Genomic DNA, 18,864 nt, shown 5'->3' with positions numbered 1-18,864 from the left:
TAAACAAAATTAATTAAGTGCGTTTGCACAATGCAAAAAAAAAAGGTAAAAAAAAGCAGGGAAATAAACAATGCCCCTGCACCGAACGATACAGACCCTACACTTTTTGTCTGGTTAATATTTAAAGCAGATCTTTTTAAGCTGTCCCTCAGCCAAATGCCAACATCAATCCTTATTTTTCATGTCAAAACATTTCACAGCCAAACAAGCTCTCCGGTTAGAGCAATTCATTTGCCTATAAAGACTGTCTGAGTGCTCCTGCTGAAATGCTGCTGGTTGGCTGCTTGCTCAGAGCTCCGCTTAATTCAAACATAAATAAAATAAAATTGCATTCATGCTATTTACACGGCTGGCACAGTGGAGTCTGCTGAAGTGGCCGTGGATCCCAGTTCGTGATACGGCGGCATTAACGTTAACGCCTTTTGACTTCTGAAGGCCGCTCACCGTGGCCCATATTCTTCATCTAGAGATTCCATCCTCTTCCGCTTTTCCCATTTCTATTCACCTGCCGTCCATCTCCGAGCTCGGAAACTCGGAATGTAGATGCAGATACGTGTCTTGGCAATTTGATTATTACAACTGGAGCGGCAAAACCAATCATCTTTGAGTTTGAACTGTGAGTCTAACTTGTCGGGAAGTGGGTCAGTGTAAATGGAAGGGCAGGCAGGCCGTATAAACTCAATACCCACTTACGACGCATGCCAGTTGGCTATGCACACATCCTTTGGGTAATAATCAAACAATTTTCAGGGCCGTTCAGAGAGTAGATTAATTAAAATGGTAAAAGTAGTATTGGAAGTAGATTTTATGCTATCAATTATTTATTAAAACTATAAAGGGTTTCAGTTCTTCCTTCACTTTGCCCATTTCAAAAAATGTATCATGTTTAGAATTAGAATGTCTTCTGCGAACTTACTGTTTCACAGCTAGGCTTGATAAACTTTTTAATCTGGAGATGTTCCTGGTAACAAAGGCTTTTGTCTATGAAGTACTCACTGTACTTTGAGTACCCCTTTCAGGATCTGAACATGTGTATGTTTTTCGGTTTTGTTACTCTGGATTTTGGGTTTGCTTTACTACTGCGTGTTGTTTTGGCCAAAATTGCAAATTACATATTTATCAAGCTGCAAACGTTTTTTGATTTAGTTCCCGGAAGTGCAGCAGAGCATGGCAATCCTGGCCGACACTTACAGGAAGCTAAAAAAGGGCAAAAAAAAGGAAGCCAAGCCACACAGTTTGTTTGGCAGCGCAGGACTCCAATCAATGTCAATCATACGCACCGTAAACGAACTGTGGTCGTCTTCCTGCAGTTCGAGCAAAGGGAGGACAATCAGGAAATGACGTTGAGACCCCCCTTAAAAAACACCCACAAAATCAATGACTTCGGGGCAATGAGACAATTCTGGTTCTGTCAAAGATCGGAATTCGTATCAAAATTCTAGTATAGTAAAAGGATCGAAATATGAATCCAGTTTAGCCAACGTTCGCTTGAAATGCTGCCAAATCTGAATTTAATTACTATAGTAATATCAACATGATATGTGTATTTAATCTGCTCACATTTTCCCACTTTTCCGTTTTACCTCTTTTCACCATGGTTTTTGCTGCAATTGCAGCATGTTGACTTTGAAAACATATCGTATTTACATTTGATTTAACAGTCAAACAAATTTCTAGAATTGCGCAAATATTTACATACACAATCGGAAAATCTGAACAGTGAGTGCTGCTGCGAACACGTGTGCCCTGTTGTGAATTAAAAATATATACGCTTCGTCTGCGTGGCTCTGCATATATGAAATTTAAATTTAAAACACAGCGCACAGCACTCTGCCCTCATGGCGGATGATTGATTTGGATGTCAGCGAGAGAAGAAGAGAGAGCGAAGTTGAAATGGCGGTACAACTGAAACTCAAACTAAAACCCGGTGAGTTGAACTCAAGCTAAACACGTTCCCAGTTGGCACTTAATCCTGTTAACGTTTGCCAGCAAAACTACAGACCTGAACGTGGCAATAAAAAGACGTTGCACTTTACGGAGGCGAGAAAACTTGCCGCATAATGCATCCGACTTAACTCACCCCACACCCACTCAAGAAGTGCTGGCCAGTATCAGGACTCCTCAGAATGGAAATGGAACTGAAAGCGGAAGGCATTCAAGTCCTTCTGCTATTTCATTACATTTACGTTAAATGCCTTTGGCCGTCCACTCTTGACTGGCAGACAAACAGTTCGCACAAGTGAAAGTAATTAAATTTTTGAGTCTTCTTCTTCCTTTGGCACCCTCACGCACCCTCACGCACCCACATCATTCACACTAACGAACTAAGGGCACAAAACGTGCTATTTTGGTGGGAAACCCTATCGTACCCGTATTCGTATGCGAATCCAAATGCGAGTCCACTTGCGCACCCTTTTTATGGCGGCCACAGAAATGTTCAACATAACACATTCTGGTTGCACTTTCCCCTACACCCAAAATAAAATTGTCGTAGAAACTAAACCGTTGTTACATAAACTATTGGGTATGAAAAATTTCTCACTAAGATAAGTGTTAAATTAATTCCACGAAAGTATCAACATACGATTTATGTGGTTTAAAAATAAGGCCTTATATTTGTTACTTTGTTACTGTCTTTAGTTATATTTAAGACATTCTTATCAAAACTAAACTTTCAGTTTATTTTTTGGGTGTAGAACCCCTACCCAAACCCCCTATTTCGGTACACGCGGCGTATGCGTAATGTGGCAACAAGGGCTGCCCACTTTATGAGCTCTCTCTCTGCCTCGGATCGCGACTGCCAGTTTAATTAAAAATAAAGCCCACCATCTCGGCCTGTTTGGGTCCAACTGATTATTCGCTCTGGGCCACGCTTTACTATATACGTGCGAATCTGAAACGGGGGAAAAATAGGAGGAGCTCGAGGAGCACATCCCCGCACTTAACGCATCAACAGTGGTGTGGTAACATGCCGAGCTGGTCGTCCATTTTGTGGGTCAAAAGCAAATAATTGAAGAGAGCACGTCGAGCCGCCGTCGACTGATTGCCATTGTTGAGGTCAGTTGGGTTGCGCTTTCATTTTACCTTTTTTTTTCATTTCGGGACCAGTCCCCTGGTTTTTCATTTTTTTGGGGCTCTTTTTTGTTATTTATGGCTTTTGTGCTCTTTGGCGGAGGATGTCAATTCTCGACTGGCTGTGTCATAAAATAAAATACGAGTATGTGCGCAAATAAAGCACAAGCAATTAAGCAGCAAAAATGCTTGCGGCTCAAAAAGGATTTGAAACGAGGGAAAAAGTGCTAATTGAACTGCAGTGAATGTGCTTTTGATGTGAAATCCTCTGCACTTCATCCTAAAAATACTACATCTGATAGTTGTGTGGGATTTAAGTACGCACAAAAGAGCTCTTGAATGTAAATCGATGGGCACTTAGTTCATTTATTTACAAAATGAATTGTAAGCAGGAATAAAAATAATAATCCTATATCTTTAATATAAACATGTTTTATTATCCTTTATATAAACAAATTTAAACATGTACAAGTCCAGTTTATTATCCTTAAAAGTAACTAGATAAACATACGTACACAAATTTTAATTTGTTTTTTGTCTAAGTCTTTGTGATATAAATTAACCATGCTTCCTGTGTAAATACCGATTTCTTTGAGTGACTCCTTTGTATATCTGCGCTAATCCCAAGGAATTACGACTTAGATAAGTTTTTGACCGGTCAACTGACTGTCTAACCCCTTCGGCTTTCAAATCGCTGCTGGCATTGTAAACATGGCCATAATTATGCATAATCTGCCATGGAGCGTATGGCGAGCGGAAGTGCATAATGCATATCAGAGTGTGTGTTTGTGTGTATTAATTACCGTAGCTATAACAATGAAATTCAATTTGCCGGCCACGCCCCACGGACATTGTAAATGGGCGGACGGGGAACGGGAATCCATCAGGCCGGGAATTATGTTGTGACAAGGGGCCAGTCAGCCATAAGCCCAAAACCGGCAGACGAATGGAAATTGAGGCGTTGGCTAAATTAAAGATGAAATCAAGGCAAATAGAGGCGGACAAATAAAGCACTCAAACAGCAAATGGAAGCGCATACGGATGCAGACAGAGCAGAACGGAAGGATGGAAGGATGAACGGATGGATGGAGAATATATATGGTTGGACAAACTAATCCGGCGGCAGCAGAGATTGCATGAAGACCTCCTTGGCCACTCGGCCATTAGCCAAAAGCAGCGGCACCACAAATACACACTACTAATAGTAGTTTTTTAACTTGTGAAGTTAATTCTTTAAAAAAATTGGCCAATTATTAAAATCTACATTTAAAATAGATAGACTTTTTAATATATTTTTAAAAAGGATTAAAAAAAATTGGATTTTATTCCAATACTTTCAGCATATTGAATAGTACATTTTAAAAGACTATTAAAAGTTTCAATTTTAAATTATAACCCTGCTTTAGCCCTATTTTGTTTATTAATAAGTAAGCACTATTATAAATTATGAAAAAAAATTGTCTATGCCTTAAAGCTAAATTTTTGAGCAACCACCACTATTAGTTTGACCGCAACTGTATATAGATATCCTAAATGCTCGGATAGTGACGGCTCTTTGGGCGCCCAAAATGGAGTTGGAGGTGGTGGAGTTGGCCAACGATGGTGACGAGTGACCCGACAGGAGATTTTCGATTTGTGCACGATTTAGGCTCTAGCTTTTGTTTGCGTTTTATGAGTGTGTGTCCGTCGGTGAGTGGGATTTTCGCTTGTTTATTTATACGAACAAACATTGGTACGATGGCGAAACACTGTACGCTTACACAGAAAGAGTAATCGCAATGCCCTGATGATTTATTTGAACGATTTTCCATTCATTTTGGTTCGAGACATACTGATAACAAAAATTGAAATTGTATTTCATGTGTGCAAATATGTTGAAAAGCTGTTTATGAACAATGTTTATGAACAATGTTTAGTTAGTAAACTGAAAGATATAAGAATGGTACTTGAGCATTGACTTTTGATTTTTACTATTACTAAACTAAATAGTATGAGTATGGGACTTAAGTCAGATATTTTATTTAGATATCCTTTTCCTCACATTTAAAGTAAGCCCTATTTTTGTCTGTGTATCGATAAGTTTTGTACAAATGCGGTGCGCTTCATTGGAGTGTCAAATGATTGAATAAACGAATCAAATCATGTGTGGCAAATTTATCCGAGTGTTTCGATGATTATCTTCGGAAGGCGAGTGGCAAAATGAATTCTAATGAAGGGGATGAATTTCTCGTTGGAAGTTCCTCATGACACGACGCTAAAATAACACTTGGGGCGCTTTCGTGACCACTGTAGCAATCGGTCAATGGCCCAAACGGGGGCTTAGAAAACCACAGACGGTCGAATTCATGTGTTTCTATGGCCTGGAGTCCGGAGCCCAAGCCAAACATCCCCAGATCCTCTTTGCGGACCAAATCGCAGATAGAACTGGAGGGCAAACAATGGCGATGGCATGGCCAATGTTTGAGTTCCCGCACCAGATTTCAGATTTATGATGGACAACTGCGTCGAAATATTTATGCAGCTGTACGGCGGAGTATTTGCGGTTCGGCTCCGCATCATCTATGGCCACTTTTCACCTACGGCCAGGCCAGACATAAAAACTATTTTCCATTGCCGCCGCAGAAAAAAAGGCGAGCGAACAAGCCGTCGTTCGCACAAAGCATTTTTAGAAAAAGTTTTTAGCTTGGAGCACGGAATAGGAGATAGGAAATATATATATTCTGAGCGTTCGTTGTTTTTCAATTTGAAATGTTGAAATGGAGCTGAAAAGCGCAGTGATATTCGTGTGATGTGTGAATATGCCAGTGCGTTCGAGTGTTCAGTTTGCAGTTTGTTCAGTTTATTCAGTTCACCTACTCAACTTTTGGTGCCACTTTATTACAGCGTCGTCTGCGGCAGGTTCAATAAACCCTGGATACACAGGCACCCACTTTGCACCACTACTACCTACTTCCACCCCACTTCCTCCCCACTTCCACCCACTTTCATCACCCACTCACCCATCTGAAGAACCACACTAGCAGTTGCATCTGATAATTGTGCCATCAGCAGTGCAGTTGCTTCAAATGTGTCGCTGCCCGCGTTTATTTTCGTACATTTTTCGCACATCGCACAACAAATGATGCCAAATTAAATGCAAGCATTTAGTGGCAGGAGCCAGCACTCCAGATATCAGAAAAGTGCCGCGCTTATTACGAATCGGAAACAGATTGCGAATTTTATTTTTTAAATTAGCAAACTTAAATATTTATTTAATTTTCTTAGCATACTAAATATCTTAATTTATTTATTTTTTAAAAACAAGTTCGTGTCCTTCTGCAAATATAATACATTTTCTTCGGCAGCAGTCCAATGTTAGAATTTGTATTGTTCACATTTATTGAATTTCTCCGGTGCTCTCTTAGCAGGCTGAATATATAATTCTATTTTACGAAAGACCAATATTGAACATAAAATTCAATGATTCAAATTAAATTTTGTGCTCTCCTAGCGAATACAATGAACTTTATTTTGCAGCATCCAAATGCACAAATTATTCATTTTCAAATTTCTTTGATATTTTTGATTAATAACGTTATATACTTATATAATTTATTATTATATTCTTATATATACTTATTTCCGTCAGAAATTTTAATTTTATTTAAAAGCAGTCCTTAAATACATAAGAAAGCTCTTGTCGATTTCAATCTGTGCTGGTTAGCGGATTATTTCTTTCACAACAAAATTTCAAAGCCATGTAAAATTTAATGGACTTGTTATGTCAATGCTATTTACGGCGGTTCAGCTTTGCATAGTATTTTGTTTATAAATACAGAACGATAAACAAAACTTTCGTTTTTAAGGTAAAAAAGCAGGAATTCTCTAAATTCTAATAAAGTAATACAGACAATAATGCGAGTAAAAGGGTTCAACTGCTGCAAATGAAGCTCAATGTTCGCTTGACTGGATTCGGTTCAATTTATGTTTTACCCTGCATATGAATTCCGTATTGGATTCTTTGCATTTGCTTTGACCAAAAAAAAATCAACAAAAAGAACGGGAGAACGCATTCAATTTGTCTTTGGTCTGTCGCTTTCACTCGATTTTCTTGCTCAGCAGGGATCTTTAGGGACATATATATGGGGATATGGAAATTTGAAATCGCAATCATAAATTGTAGTTCAGATCTCTGCTTTGGTCATCCGTTGCCGAGCGGATTAATTCGATTTGTATGGACCTTTCCGGAATCTGGGGCACTGAACAATTAAAATAACATTTGCAAATTTAAAATGCGATTTGCATAAATTACGTTTCGCCCACAGCTGCAAACGCTCACACGAATAAGGATATGTATATTTGTATATATATATATGTACTTCATATGTACAGTATGCCAGTATAAAAGCGTTTGTTTGGTTGTCTACCAAAAACATAAGCTCCATTTTGTGGCATTATCTGAGCAGCTTTTGAGCTTGTTTGCTTCGCCTGCTTATTTATGCCAATTTGCATAAACAATGATTGCAGCATACAACATACAGCATACAGCCGGCGAGGATAACAAATTCTGGCAAACAGGTTGCTCAGACACATGGCAATTGTTTGCTTTATGTACGAGTGTGTTTGGGCATGTGTGCAAAAAGTTTGGGAATGCATCCTGCTGTCAGCTGTTGGCATTCCGCAACAGTTGAACTATAGTAGACCACCCATTGCGCCCTTCTCCTCCCTGCCATGCCATTCTTGTTGCCATTAATTAATTATGTAAACAGCTTAAATGCAAGTTTATTTTATTTACACATGTTTCTGCTCGCTTGCCTGTCTGAAACCAACAGGGATGTCATTTCAATAAATGCACTTGGGGTAAACTCCGATTAAATTCGCAAGCGTTTGCCACTGTTGCAAGTCGGTAGATGTTGCAAATGTAGTCAATGGCAGGCAGAGCCCCTTCAGCCAGTAAATCCTTTGAGCAGTCTCGAAATCAGCTGCCTCACTTCCGATTTTCTAACATTTCCGCAGCTGCACTTCCTTTTCGTTTCTTTCGCTTGCTTTTTGTGTGCCAGAGTACAAGATTTGCTTTTGAAATCCGGCGATAGCTTTGGCCGAAAGCATGCCGAATCTGTCATCAGGCTTATAAAGCACCACTGAGTTCCGAGGACCGAATATAAATCTATTGTCATCTTCCAAGGGAAACTTGGAGCGGGGAAACTAGCAGCTGGAATGGGGTCAATAACTCTGTATGGCAAACAAATTAATTTGCATAAACGAAAGCAATTTGTTTCCCCCTGGCTAACAGAAAATTAATTTAATTTATGTGTGTTTATTTGTATAGATGAAACGAAGTAAAGCATTAAATAGATGTGGTTTTTAATTAAGGGCATACACAGTTCCCATCCCGAAAAGTTTGCCAGCCCATTGCCACGTTCTGCGGCTTTGTAAGCTGATCCTGCTGGCTGTTTTGCGGTGAGCATCCCAGCAATCCACCCATCAACCCATCCCTCCATCCATCCACCTATCTACATCTACATTTACCCCCCCGAAAATGCTACAAACTAACTCAATCCGTCTGCACAATGCCAAAAGTGCGAATTGTAAATAGTTTCTGGCATCGGGCTCTGGCTTAACTTTAGCGATGGACTTTTCAAAGCGCTGCAGGGCACTAAGCAGGTACGAGGGAATCAAGTCGAAGGATTTCGGAGGGCTAAGTCCTACACTGTGGGAAAAGCTTAAGAAAAGCTTCTATGAAAATTCTGGAACTTATTATAAAACTAACGCTTTTTGTCTGTTATTTTCCCATAAGTCCCTTTCATACAAAGTATTGAAGATTTGTCTGTAATAAAATGGTAGTAAAGTACAAATTTGTTAAACATTTAAGAGAATAGAATCTTACTCTGAAATGTTTAACAGGTTATCACAAATACATATATTTTTAAATGAACCTTCTCCAATTGACCTCTGTTAATTATGGTTTCAGAATATGAATATTATTACCAAATATTTTATCTGTTAATCTTCAATTTTATAAGACTCATTTAAATGCGTAGTAAAGTTTAGAGTTGTATGTCAAAAAATGTTTAAAAATCACCCGAAAAGAAAATATAGATCAATAGAGTTCAAAACTTTTATCTGTTGGAACAATTTTGTTTTAGTGACATTAGTATGATAATAAACCAAATTACTCCCCGTGCACTTTGTTCGTATTGAGTATTTCCCGGCTGAGTTGCAGTTTCTTTTTTTTTTTCCTTTCCTGTGAAACACGACCCGTTTCCATCTCTATCCTGGCCCCCGCTTCCTGTATCCTTCATCCTGCAACTATGCATGCAATGCCTTCGAAGTGCCTTTTATTTGAGACCGCGAGCGGCGTTAGTTTGTTGCCTTTCAGCCGGAGCCATTCTGCCATTCTTGCCATTTTGCCAGAGCTCAATCACTGTGGGTGTGAGGCCTTAAAGGGGATTCCCCTTGAACAAGTGCTGGGTGGAGGGGGGCTGTTTGAGTTCTGTGTGCAAAGCGCCGACTTTCAGGCCACTTGAAGCCATCGCGCCTTCGCCGCCGACTGACATTTTGGTCGTCCTGGCTTTGCGGTTGTTATTGTGATGCTGTTGTCATCATTACTGTCGTCTAAGTTCACTCTACGCCGCTCTGCAGCTGCACATTCCGCCCATTTGGAGTGCCATTTGCGGCTTGATTTCTGCTCCTCGCTGCCCCGTCATTGTTGTCCTCCCTTTGATGCTGCTCTATGCAAATTAATTAGCAAATCTGCACCAGCAGCAGCAGCAGCACCAGTTTAGTTAATTCCTTAAAGTGTTGGCCTACGAACGCATTATGACACGCGTTTGAATTTGAGTTTGAATTTCCATGGCTAAACGCTCTCGTGTTGCCTACTTATGGGCGCCCCCACTTCAAAGGCCTTAATTAACTTTGGAGCATTTTCCGGGGAAAACTGTTTGAGTGAGTGTGCATGTGCATGTGCGTGCTCTCCATGGGGGATTTTCATGTCTGCAACGCACTGCACATTTTTGGCAAATTAAATTTTCCAGTTTCGAAATTGCTTCCAACTTCAATTGAAAGTTGATTAGTAGTAGTGCTCCCATTTCCCAACATCCCAGTCCGAAATTCAATTAGGTTCCTTTGTGTGTGGAGAAAAGAAGTAATAAACATTGTTTATTTTCCCCCCCATCGTGCATATGCATATATTAGGAACCCAATGGTTTCTGTGCAATACAAATCGACTTTGACCCAATTTTTTTCACAGGGCAGCTTCAAATGCAAACAATTCATTAATTGTGTAGCGACAAAAAAACACCCGAGGCGGACATGATTGATTGTGAAATTATGGAGGGAGTTCCGTGGTCTCCAGGCACGCATTCAGATTCAGATGGGTGATATATGTGGCTGTGTGACCTATCTGGCAATCGAAGCGTCAGACTTCGAGAAAATACGGCAGTCATTTGCCAAAATGGGGGGCCACAAAGCTCGTAAATGGGGGAAGATAAGGTAAGAGCCTATAAAATGGTTAAAATTACAAACATAAACAAACGTACAAGGCTGTTTTATTGTGTCCTTTTATTTTATTTGCAGATATAGCCTTTTTAATTCAATTGTTGCAATTGTTAATTTTCTATTCAATATGAACAATAAATTATGTTATAGTTTAGGAACTCATATTATTTCCCAGCCCACACATTTGACTTTTTTAAAATGTAATTTAATAATGATTTCATTTGTGAAAGGGCTAAAATAATTTAATTATATAAATAAATGAAATTTATTTTTATCCCGTTTGGAACTGGCATACTTGTGACTATTTCTTGGGAAAAACATATTCAGTTTTTATATTTTAATAATAAAAATGTTTAATAATGTTCAATGTTATAAGTTCTATTCATTTATTATATAAAATAGTTTAATTTGGATGATCGCTTGCATGAAAATCGACCAATTGAAATATATAAGTGCATGAGTAATTTAAGTTGCATACTTATGGAATTTCTCACGCATTATCAGGTTAAAAACCAAATAATGTTACTTATTTTACAAATTTGTTTTATTTTATACCAAGATGGGTACTCATAAGTCCCCCCCAACATTTGCCATTGTCGAGCACTTGACGACACATTGCCAATGATAGTTACGGCGGAAGTCGTTTTCCCTTCAATATACGCATACTTTGGCGAGTACTGCGCCCGAGGAATTTCCGTCCTTGAGTGGGTAGCTAGTGGGTGGCTAGTGGGTGGCCCAACTGGAGTACAACTTTTTGACAATTGATGCGAGCAAATACTTAGAGATAGACCCGCAGATAAACTTGCCTTCTATCACTTCGAGGCAGACAAATTGCAATCGAAGTCGGAGCTCTGCTGGTGGCAGACACAAGCGCAGACTTAAGCTCAGACCAGGACATGGAAACGGATACCCCGTATCGATATACGGATACGGATCCGGATCCGGACAAGCCGAGAAGACAACCATTCGCTTTCGCACTGCTCTCGCAGTCAATTTCCTTACATTTTTCCCTGGATTTTTTTTTTATTATTTTCCTGTCGTTTTTTTGCAAACTAAGGTAAATTCAATTGAATCGAGCTGGGAAGCGGTTGTGATCGGTGGCGGGGAAGGCTTGAAGGGGTGAGGGGATGAGGTCGGAGCATGCCACAATAGCGCTTAATTTTCAGCGCTGCAACAAGCGGCTGACAGGGGTTTTCTTGAGGGGGTGGTGGCCATAAATAATGTCGAGTGGGGGTGGTGGTGTGCAGGATGAGCTGCTTTCACGTGTGTTTGTGTGTGCCTGTCTACGTCTCGAGTTAACAAGACTTTTCGCTTTTACTCAAACTCGCAGGCTAACACAATTTTCAAAGCTTTTGTCTTGCCACGACTTGACTGGGGTATCGACTAAATCTCATATAGAAATGCACTACAACAAACCGGGAAAACAAGTAACAAACATTTAACAAATATGTTACCGTTCTTATTATCTTATTGGAATACCTAACAAAAAGTATTAATAAAAATGTTTAATTGAAATAAAAAACCTTTTTCGCCCAATAGAGAATATAAATCTCAACTCGTTAGCTCAAATATAAAACCAGAACCTTTTTTAAATTTGTTTTATTTATAACTTATATTTATAGGTTTTATTTTGAGAATGAAAAATAAATCTTATATTTTGAGTTTAGCCAAATTGGAAGAGGAAAAGACGAATTGACTATTAAACTAACTAAATATAACTTTAAAACCAATTTTCTTTTTTGTATTTTTTAACCTGAAATTCGATAGGGCTGTAATCTGATCAAATTGGTTTTTCCGCGTGTAAATATATAGATTCGGGGCTTACAGATTGGCTTACGGCGGAGTTGAATCAACGCGGAGGCAAGGCAAATGTGAAGCTATTTCCGTGACCCGTGGGATGTGGGTTGGGATTGGGCTGTAAGATGGGCTAAAGTGATATGTGCACCCGTACTCACCGGCCTTGCAGGGATCCATGTCAATGTCTCCGGATACCTTTGGTGTCACATGCAGGCGCATCAGCTGCTCGATGGTGTATTTGCTGCGGTAGGGTCGTCGCAGTCGGCGAATGGTTCCCAGATACGCATCGAATTGTTGACGATGGTGCAGGTGGGTCCTCTGATGGTGTCCGTCCTCGTCGCTGCCCTTTTCAGTGTCCGGTGATAGTCGTTGAAGGACACCATCATTCGCGGAATGTTCCCGCCTGAGAGTGTTCCCTTGCGCTACAGATGCCATTGGATCCGCGGGTGAAGGAGCAGGTGCCGGAGGTCCTCGGTGGGATCGTGGGTTCTTGGCCTGCACCGAAATGAGCACCAGTAGCAAACCAATGCCAAAAAGTAGGACGCAGTTCGACCAGCTGACGCCCAGGGGCGTGCCACGCCTCCTACGCATCGCAGCGGCGTCAAATTCGTTTTTGGCGCTCTTTATTTATTTTTTGCTAAGTGCCTTTTTGGTTTTTTTTTTGCTCTGCAAGTTTCGTGACCACTAGCCCACTTTGATTTGAATTGTGGCGATCAGTCTGCTCTTAATATATGTTCATTTTCATTTAGCACGTGCCTGCAATTGAAAAGCGCAAAAACAATGATTAGATTGTGTGTTCAGAGAGCAGCTTCATTCAGGTTTGCACCAGACTTGGTGGAATTATTTACACCGAAACCGACATTTCGTGTATCATTATATGTGGCTTCCCAAGCTTTTTTGAACCACAGATAACCCTTTGTTCAGCGAAATAGAACTCAATTGCACGCGTTTTGCACTTGCTTATCAGCTCTGTTGTTTTCTGACCATTAAATTATCAATGCAGAATTGCATTGAGAAAGGTAGCAGATTTTATTCAAAAACAAACTGATTTAAACATGTTTACCCTAAATATAATAAATATCAAACCCTTTGCAAAGTAACGTTCTTAATGTAAATACTATTTTTAAATAAGTTTCATATTTTTTTCTGCGTTCCCAAGCCCCTTGAACTAATGATAACCCTTTGGCCCCATCGAAATGACCCACAATTTCAGGCGATACAGCCCGTTTCGTGTTGTTGTTTCAGGGCCTTGAAATGTTTGTATTTTTTTAAAGCGGAAATAAATGGCGTACTTCGTTGGGCAAACATATAGTAAAGCTGACATGTAGGGGGGATAAAATTGCAAAATGCAGATGAAATGGCAGCAGTAACATTACCATGTCACGGCGAAATGGTAATTTACTTATGCATTTCCAATCGGTGTTATCTCTGGGAAGCTGGCCTTCGTTTGCAATTTGAATACGCTCTGGCTACGGGGAATGTCAATTCATTTGCTAATTCCGAACTGAGCCTCCGATGCAATCGATGCAAGGGGGCCTCATTGCTATGGGGATGTTGTACAAAATATCTCAGACAATCTCAATCTGTGCACACACCGGGTGTCTTATTTACATACGACGCATACCTACGTTTGTGCAGCTAACATCTGCGCCTTGGGCCATCATAAAAAGTTGGGTAAACTGAGAAAACAAAGAAGGTGTAAAATTCGACAGATGGGCGGTGAAGGAAGTCGATTTAGAAGAAATAGTCAGGCGGCAAATCCGCACACCAGAACAGGTAAATGTAAATGTTTCAGCCATCAACTTGGCACTCAATTAACTCCGATGCAGAGGCAGCCAGAATCCAGGACTCTATGCACAATAACAGGTAATTAAAAATCGCTTAGCCCCGGCCCAGGTTACCCAAGCAATTCAGAAAACCTTTTCAATTAACTTGAATGTTTGGCCCAAGCCATTGTCATCAGGCTGTTGCTTTTGGTGCCTTTGCTGCTACTGATTTTCCCGGCAATTGTGGCAATTTCATTAAATCATTTCATTTCCGGCCCCCGCAAGTACACACACCGACACACACAAAACAAATCAAGGACTCGGCTGGCTTTTTATGGCAAATTAAGTTGCCTTTTGTTGTGGTGGTGGTGGAAAAAGAGGCGACTAGCAAATAAAGCCAAACACCGCACAGACAATTCCACGGGCAGCAGTCTTGGACAGAAGTTTTCGCAGCCAAAAGGCAAAAGGAGTGCAACATATTTTCTTAATTTCATTTCGTTTAATTTCACTTGGCAAAGGAAGCAAAAGGAGCAGCAGCAGGAGCTCCAAGAAGCAGCAGCCATTTCCATAATCCTCGCTCGCATAATTACGTATACGCCGCATGGGACCAACAAGGCAAAGACGATGAGAATGATGATGACGGCACAGCGTTTCTCATTTAAGCGAAATTAAAAATTCAATTGATAAATTCCCAACTAAATAAGCGATGGAAAGAGAAGTGGAGCAAAGTTACTTGTGAGGTCCCGGGTTTTCTTCGTTTTTTTTTTGTTTTTGTTGCTCCGTTGCTCCTTTGTTGCCACGTCTCTGGCAGCAAATTGAAAATCGTTGAAAAGTATGTTAATTGGCTTAAGCCACTCCGCTTTGCTCATTATGGAATTTATGCAGACCTCATTCTGCAGTACTTCCTCCTCCGCACTTCTTATCGCACCCACATGGAAATGAGTATGGTAATTGAAAGTTGCATTGTTATCAGAGTTCTAGGTCAATTGCCGCTGCGATCGGCTAGCGTAAACAAAAGCCAACTCTGCTACGTAATAGCTGGCAAACAAATAAGATCCAAGAGTGCTTTTTGGATGCCAATCCCACTTCGATTCGCATTTAAAAGCTTTAAGATGTCACTTTCAAATGGCACGCGCCATTTACTTTTAGTTTAATTAGATGCGATAAGAGAGTGCCAGCCAGCAGATATCCTGTTCATTCTTCGTCCTTCGTCCGTCGTCCTCCGAGCAGCGTACTCCTCCATTCGAGACCATCAATCAGGCTTGTCAAGTGCTCGCAACTTTGCAACTACGAGAAACTGACAATGACAAGCGTCAAGTGGCTGGGGAATCCTTGTTTCCCAGCCAGTCTCTGATTTGGCACAGGGCTTTTAGTGTTTTACAAGAGCAAATCCTGACAGGACTCGCTGCCAAGCTCTTTGTTTGCCTAATTTTGATTTTTCCCCTTTGACAGTCAGTTGACATTTGCAATTGCAAACTAGCCGAGTCAAAGATATGACTTGAGAAAGGCCCCATCTAAATGAATTGAAATATATAGTATTCAGCTGCGTGACTGTGGCATCTGCCAAAAACGAGTTGTTTAGCGCATTTCCAAGCACTTTGCGACTTTGCGACTATGCGACTCCTCCCATTTTACGGACAATTTTCGCAGCACTCAAGGACATCGAAATGCAGGGTTAACAAGTGGGTGGCGGCGGCGCTGGAGGAGCCTCAATTTGGAAACAACTTAATTTCAATTACTGACGCAAAGGCGGGCACAGTCGAAATGGTATAATGAATGGGTGAGTCTGTGCCACTGCTATTGCTGCTGCTGCTGCTACTGCGGCCGACTTTTATGCGATTTAAAATGCTTCACCAGTGCAAAATGCAGTCAGGCGGCTGAACTAACAACAAGCAGGCGAGCAAACAGACAGACGGACAGACAGACAGACAGACAGACAGAGAGACAGAGGAGGCCACAGGACAGGACATCGACTAGAGGAAGGAGAAAGGAGAGCCCCGGGCAGAACCAGAAGCACAACCAGAACCAGAACGAATCCAGAGCCAACGGCAAATAATTAAACTTGGCTGCCCGGCACCTGTGGCCCTTGTACGCTTGTACGTCGGGTCAGGCCATGGCCAAAGGTCACACTTAGAAAAAAACCCTAGTCCTATATTCATAAATTAATATTGTACATGAATTAGGATAATTATTGTTTCAAATATGTGCTTAAATCAAGTCTTGATTCAAATGAGTATATGAGTATAGAACATTGTTTTGCTAATAAAACATTCTTGGTTATAGCTATACTATTTTATAAGTAATTAAAAAATAACTCAACGTTAAATGTAATGTTTTAATAATAATTTTAATTTGGCTTAAAATGTTCTTAAAGTGGAAAAATATATAAAAATTTGCGCGTTTCGAACTCTCCTTAAAGCTAAGCACAGAATTTTTATATTTTTCCTAGAGTGCATATATCCTGTATCCTGCAACTGTGGCTCAGCACAAGCGAAATGAGTGGGTGGGCGAGGGCCGACCCTAGCCGAGTCCTGATTATTTAGCAGCTCGCCATGTGAATGTAAATAAAGTTCAGCCATAAAATACCCCGCAGACAGATAGGCGGCCACCCACTTTCGGGGTCATAATCTGCAACAGAAGCAGGCCAGGACGAGGATGCAAATAGCCAGAGATGGGACAGCCCTGCTCGGCTCATAAAGAATCTGCGATTTATTTATAAACTCGGTAGGATGGTAGTAGGACCAGCACTGAAGTTAAGAAATAATTAATACTAACAACGACGAATGACGAGCGTCCTGTGGCCAGGGATTTTCAGGCCCGACACGGCCCATTGGAGCTATGGGATGCACGGGATGCGCACCTTTGCATCTCATCTACCATATCGCCCCTGTTGTTTCGGGTCATGAATAACAATTGCCGGGGAGCTGTGGCTGGAGCTGCAGAAATATGGCAGAAAAGATTTCCTTTTATGGTGATTGCGTGGGAAAATGCCTGCCAGGCCGGCGATAAAATATGAAAAGAATAAAACGTGAAACGTGAAACGTAAAACGTAAAGCAGCCCCAGTGCAAATATGGAAAGCGAGTGAAAACCTTTTAATTTGGCAAATAAAAAGGGCGGGCAGAACAAATTTCCATGGAAGCCCCGCGTCGAGGAAAAACTGGCTTCTTAACTTCTGGCATGTAAATGCGTGCAAGTGAAAGGGATCCAAGGGGGCAAAAGTTTGAGTTTTGGATAACTATAGCAAAAAGTAAAGCAAGACCACGGCCAAGGCAATCGAAGACATTGAATGATGAATAGAGGACTCTGGATTGAGGGCAATTTACAAGCAATCCTTAGGCAATTTCCTTCTCCTAAGCCGAGCAGGCCAATTAAGTTACATTTTGCAGACAAGGCAGTGTCGGGATAATAATTACCCCAAGAAATATGACAAAAAGTGGAATTGCACATAAATTAGTCTGGGTAAGTGAAATATAAAATCTGCTTAGGCCTTAATTAATTACATAAGGGGAAGGGGAAGGGGAAGGGGAAGAGAGGTATGTAAGGAATGACAGGACTCAGCCAAGTGGAAGTGGAGCCACTCACCCACGTTCTCGCAGACAAACAAGCACTTGCGACATATCATTAACTTTGCTTTATAGCAACCGAAATTGGAAGGGATCCTTGAGGGCGGGGAGAAAAAACCCAAGGCACTGCCTGTGCCACTGGCGTGGCTAAAGATGAAGTAAAAATACAGAAGAAATAACTCGTGGAGTTTGCGATGCTGCTGCTGGGGTGACACTTTCTATACTATATGGGGGTGCTTCTCTCGAAAAACCCGGAGGATGTGGATGTGGATGCGCCGGCTGCTTGTTAGCAGAATGGCATCAGCTGTTGTGCCTACATACGGAAAAATACTCGTATTTTCTGCGTACGAAAAAATATTTGTATTTCCTACATACACAAAGTTATTTGTATTTCCTACATATGGACAAAAACATTTGCATTTCCACAGGCCATGCACTGGGAAAATTTTATGCGTGATGTATTTAAAAAAAACTGTTTTTTTAGACTTTCAAAATTGAAGAACATAAATAATCTGGGTCTAAACTGGAAACTGTTGTTATGCTATGTGGTAAATATATTACTTCTAAAATAATTAATTGGAATTATAACTTTGGAAATTAAACGAAATTTATAAATATAATCATTTTTGTACTCTTTGAATTTCTGCAACTCTTATAACAAAAATAATTATGTTTTCATAGCTAAGAAGAAGTACCTTTAACTCGACTGTAATAACAAATAACAAATATATATTTTGCTGTGTACACAGGACCCTAACCGAAGAGGCCCCGAATTCATGACTGCCAAAGCAGATACAGGACACTTTATAATATCCATAAAATAACTCAAATCTCTTTGGCAGATTAGCCTCCTTGCCTTGTCGTCGTCAGGTAAATTTTGGGTTTAATACATAATACCTGTGGTCTATCCGACGTCAAGTGCAGCTATCTTCGCTCGTCCACCTTCTCTGTTGGATGCCCACTGCCCACTCCTCGAGCTTAATTCGCTTTTAATTTTTACCCTGCTGCGACAGCAAAAAATGCGAAAAAATTCCACCATTGCCATGGCAAAAAGGGAAGGAGAAACGGAATGGGACCGAAAAATACAGCAGAAATTTGTTAAGCACGCGCTATCAGTCTGAAGTGCGTGTTCGAAGGATGAGGAAAATGGGCGGCTGAAAGGGAAGTGGAGGAGGAAGAGGAGGAGGAG

The 18,864-nt window shown here is 40.7% G+C and overlaps 1 protein-coding gene across 2 annotated transcripts in view; it reads right to left on the bottom strand.

Moving 5' to 3' along the window:
• Positions 1 to 18,864, bottom strand: part of LOC108143027 (dorsal-ventral patterning protein tolloid) — a 30,100-nt gene that overhangs the window by 9,428 nt on the left and 1,808 nt on the right. For both annotated transcript variants that reach the window (XM_017267223.2, XM_017267224.2), the window contains exon 2: positions 12,504 to 13,101. In XM_017267223.2, coding sequence (XP_017122712.1) covers positions 12,504 to 12,936 — 433 coding nt within the window. In that variant the 5' untranslated portion in view covers positions 12,937 to 13,101. The remainder of the gene's footprint in view (positions 1 to 12,503; positions 13,102 to 18,864) is intronic.

This window comes from Drosophila elegans, unplaced genomic scaffold, assembly GCF_018152505.1.
Source record: "Drosophila elegans isolate 14027-0461.03 unplaced genomic scaffold, ASM1815250v1 contig_468, whole genome shotgun sequence".
In the NCBI taxonomy this organism is placed as follows: Eukaryota; Metazoa; Arthropoda; class Insecta; order Diptera; family Drosophilidae; genus Drosophila; species Drosophila elegans.
This window is presented reverse-complemented; position numbering and strand designations above follow the sequence as displayed.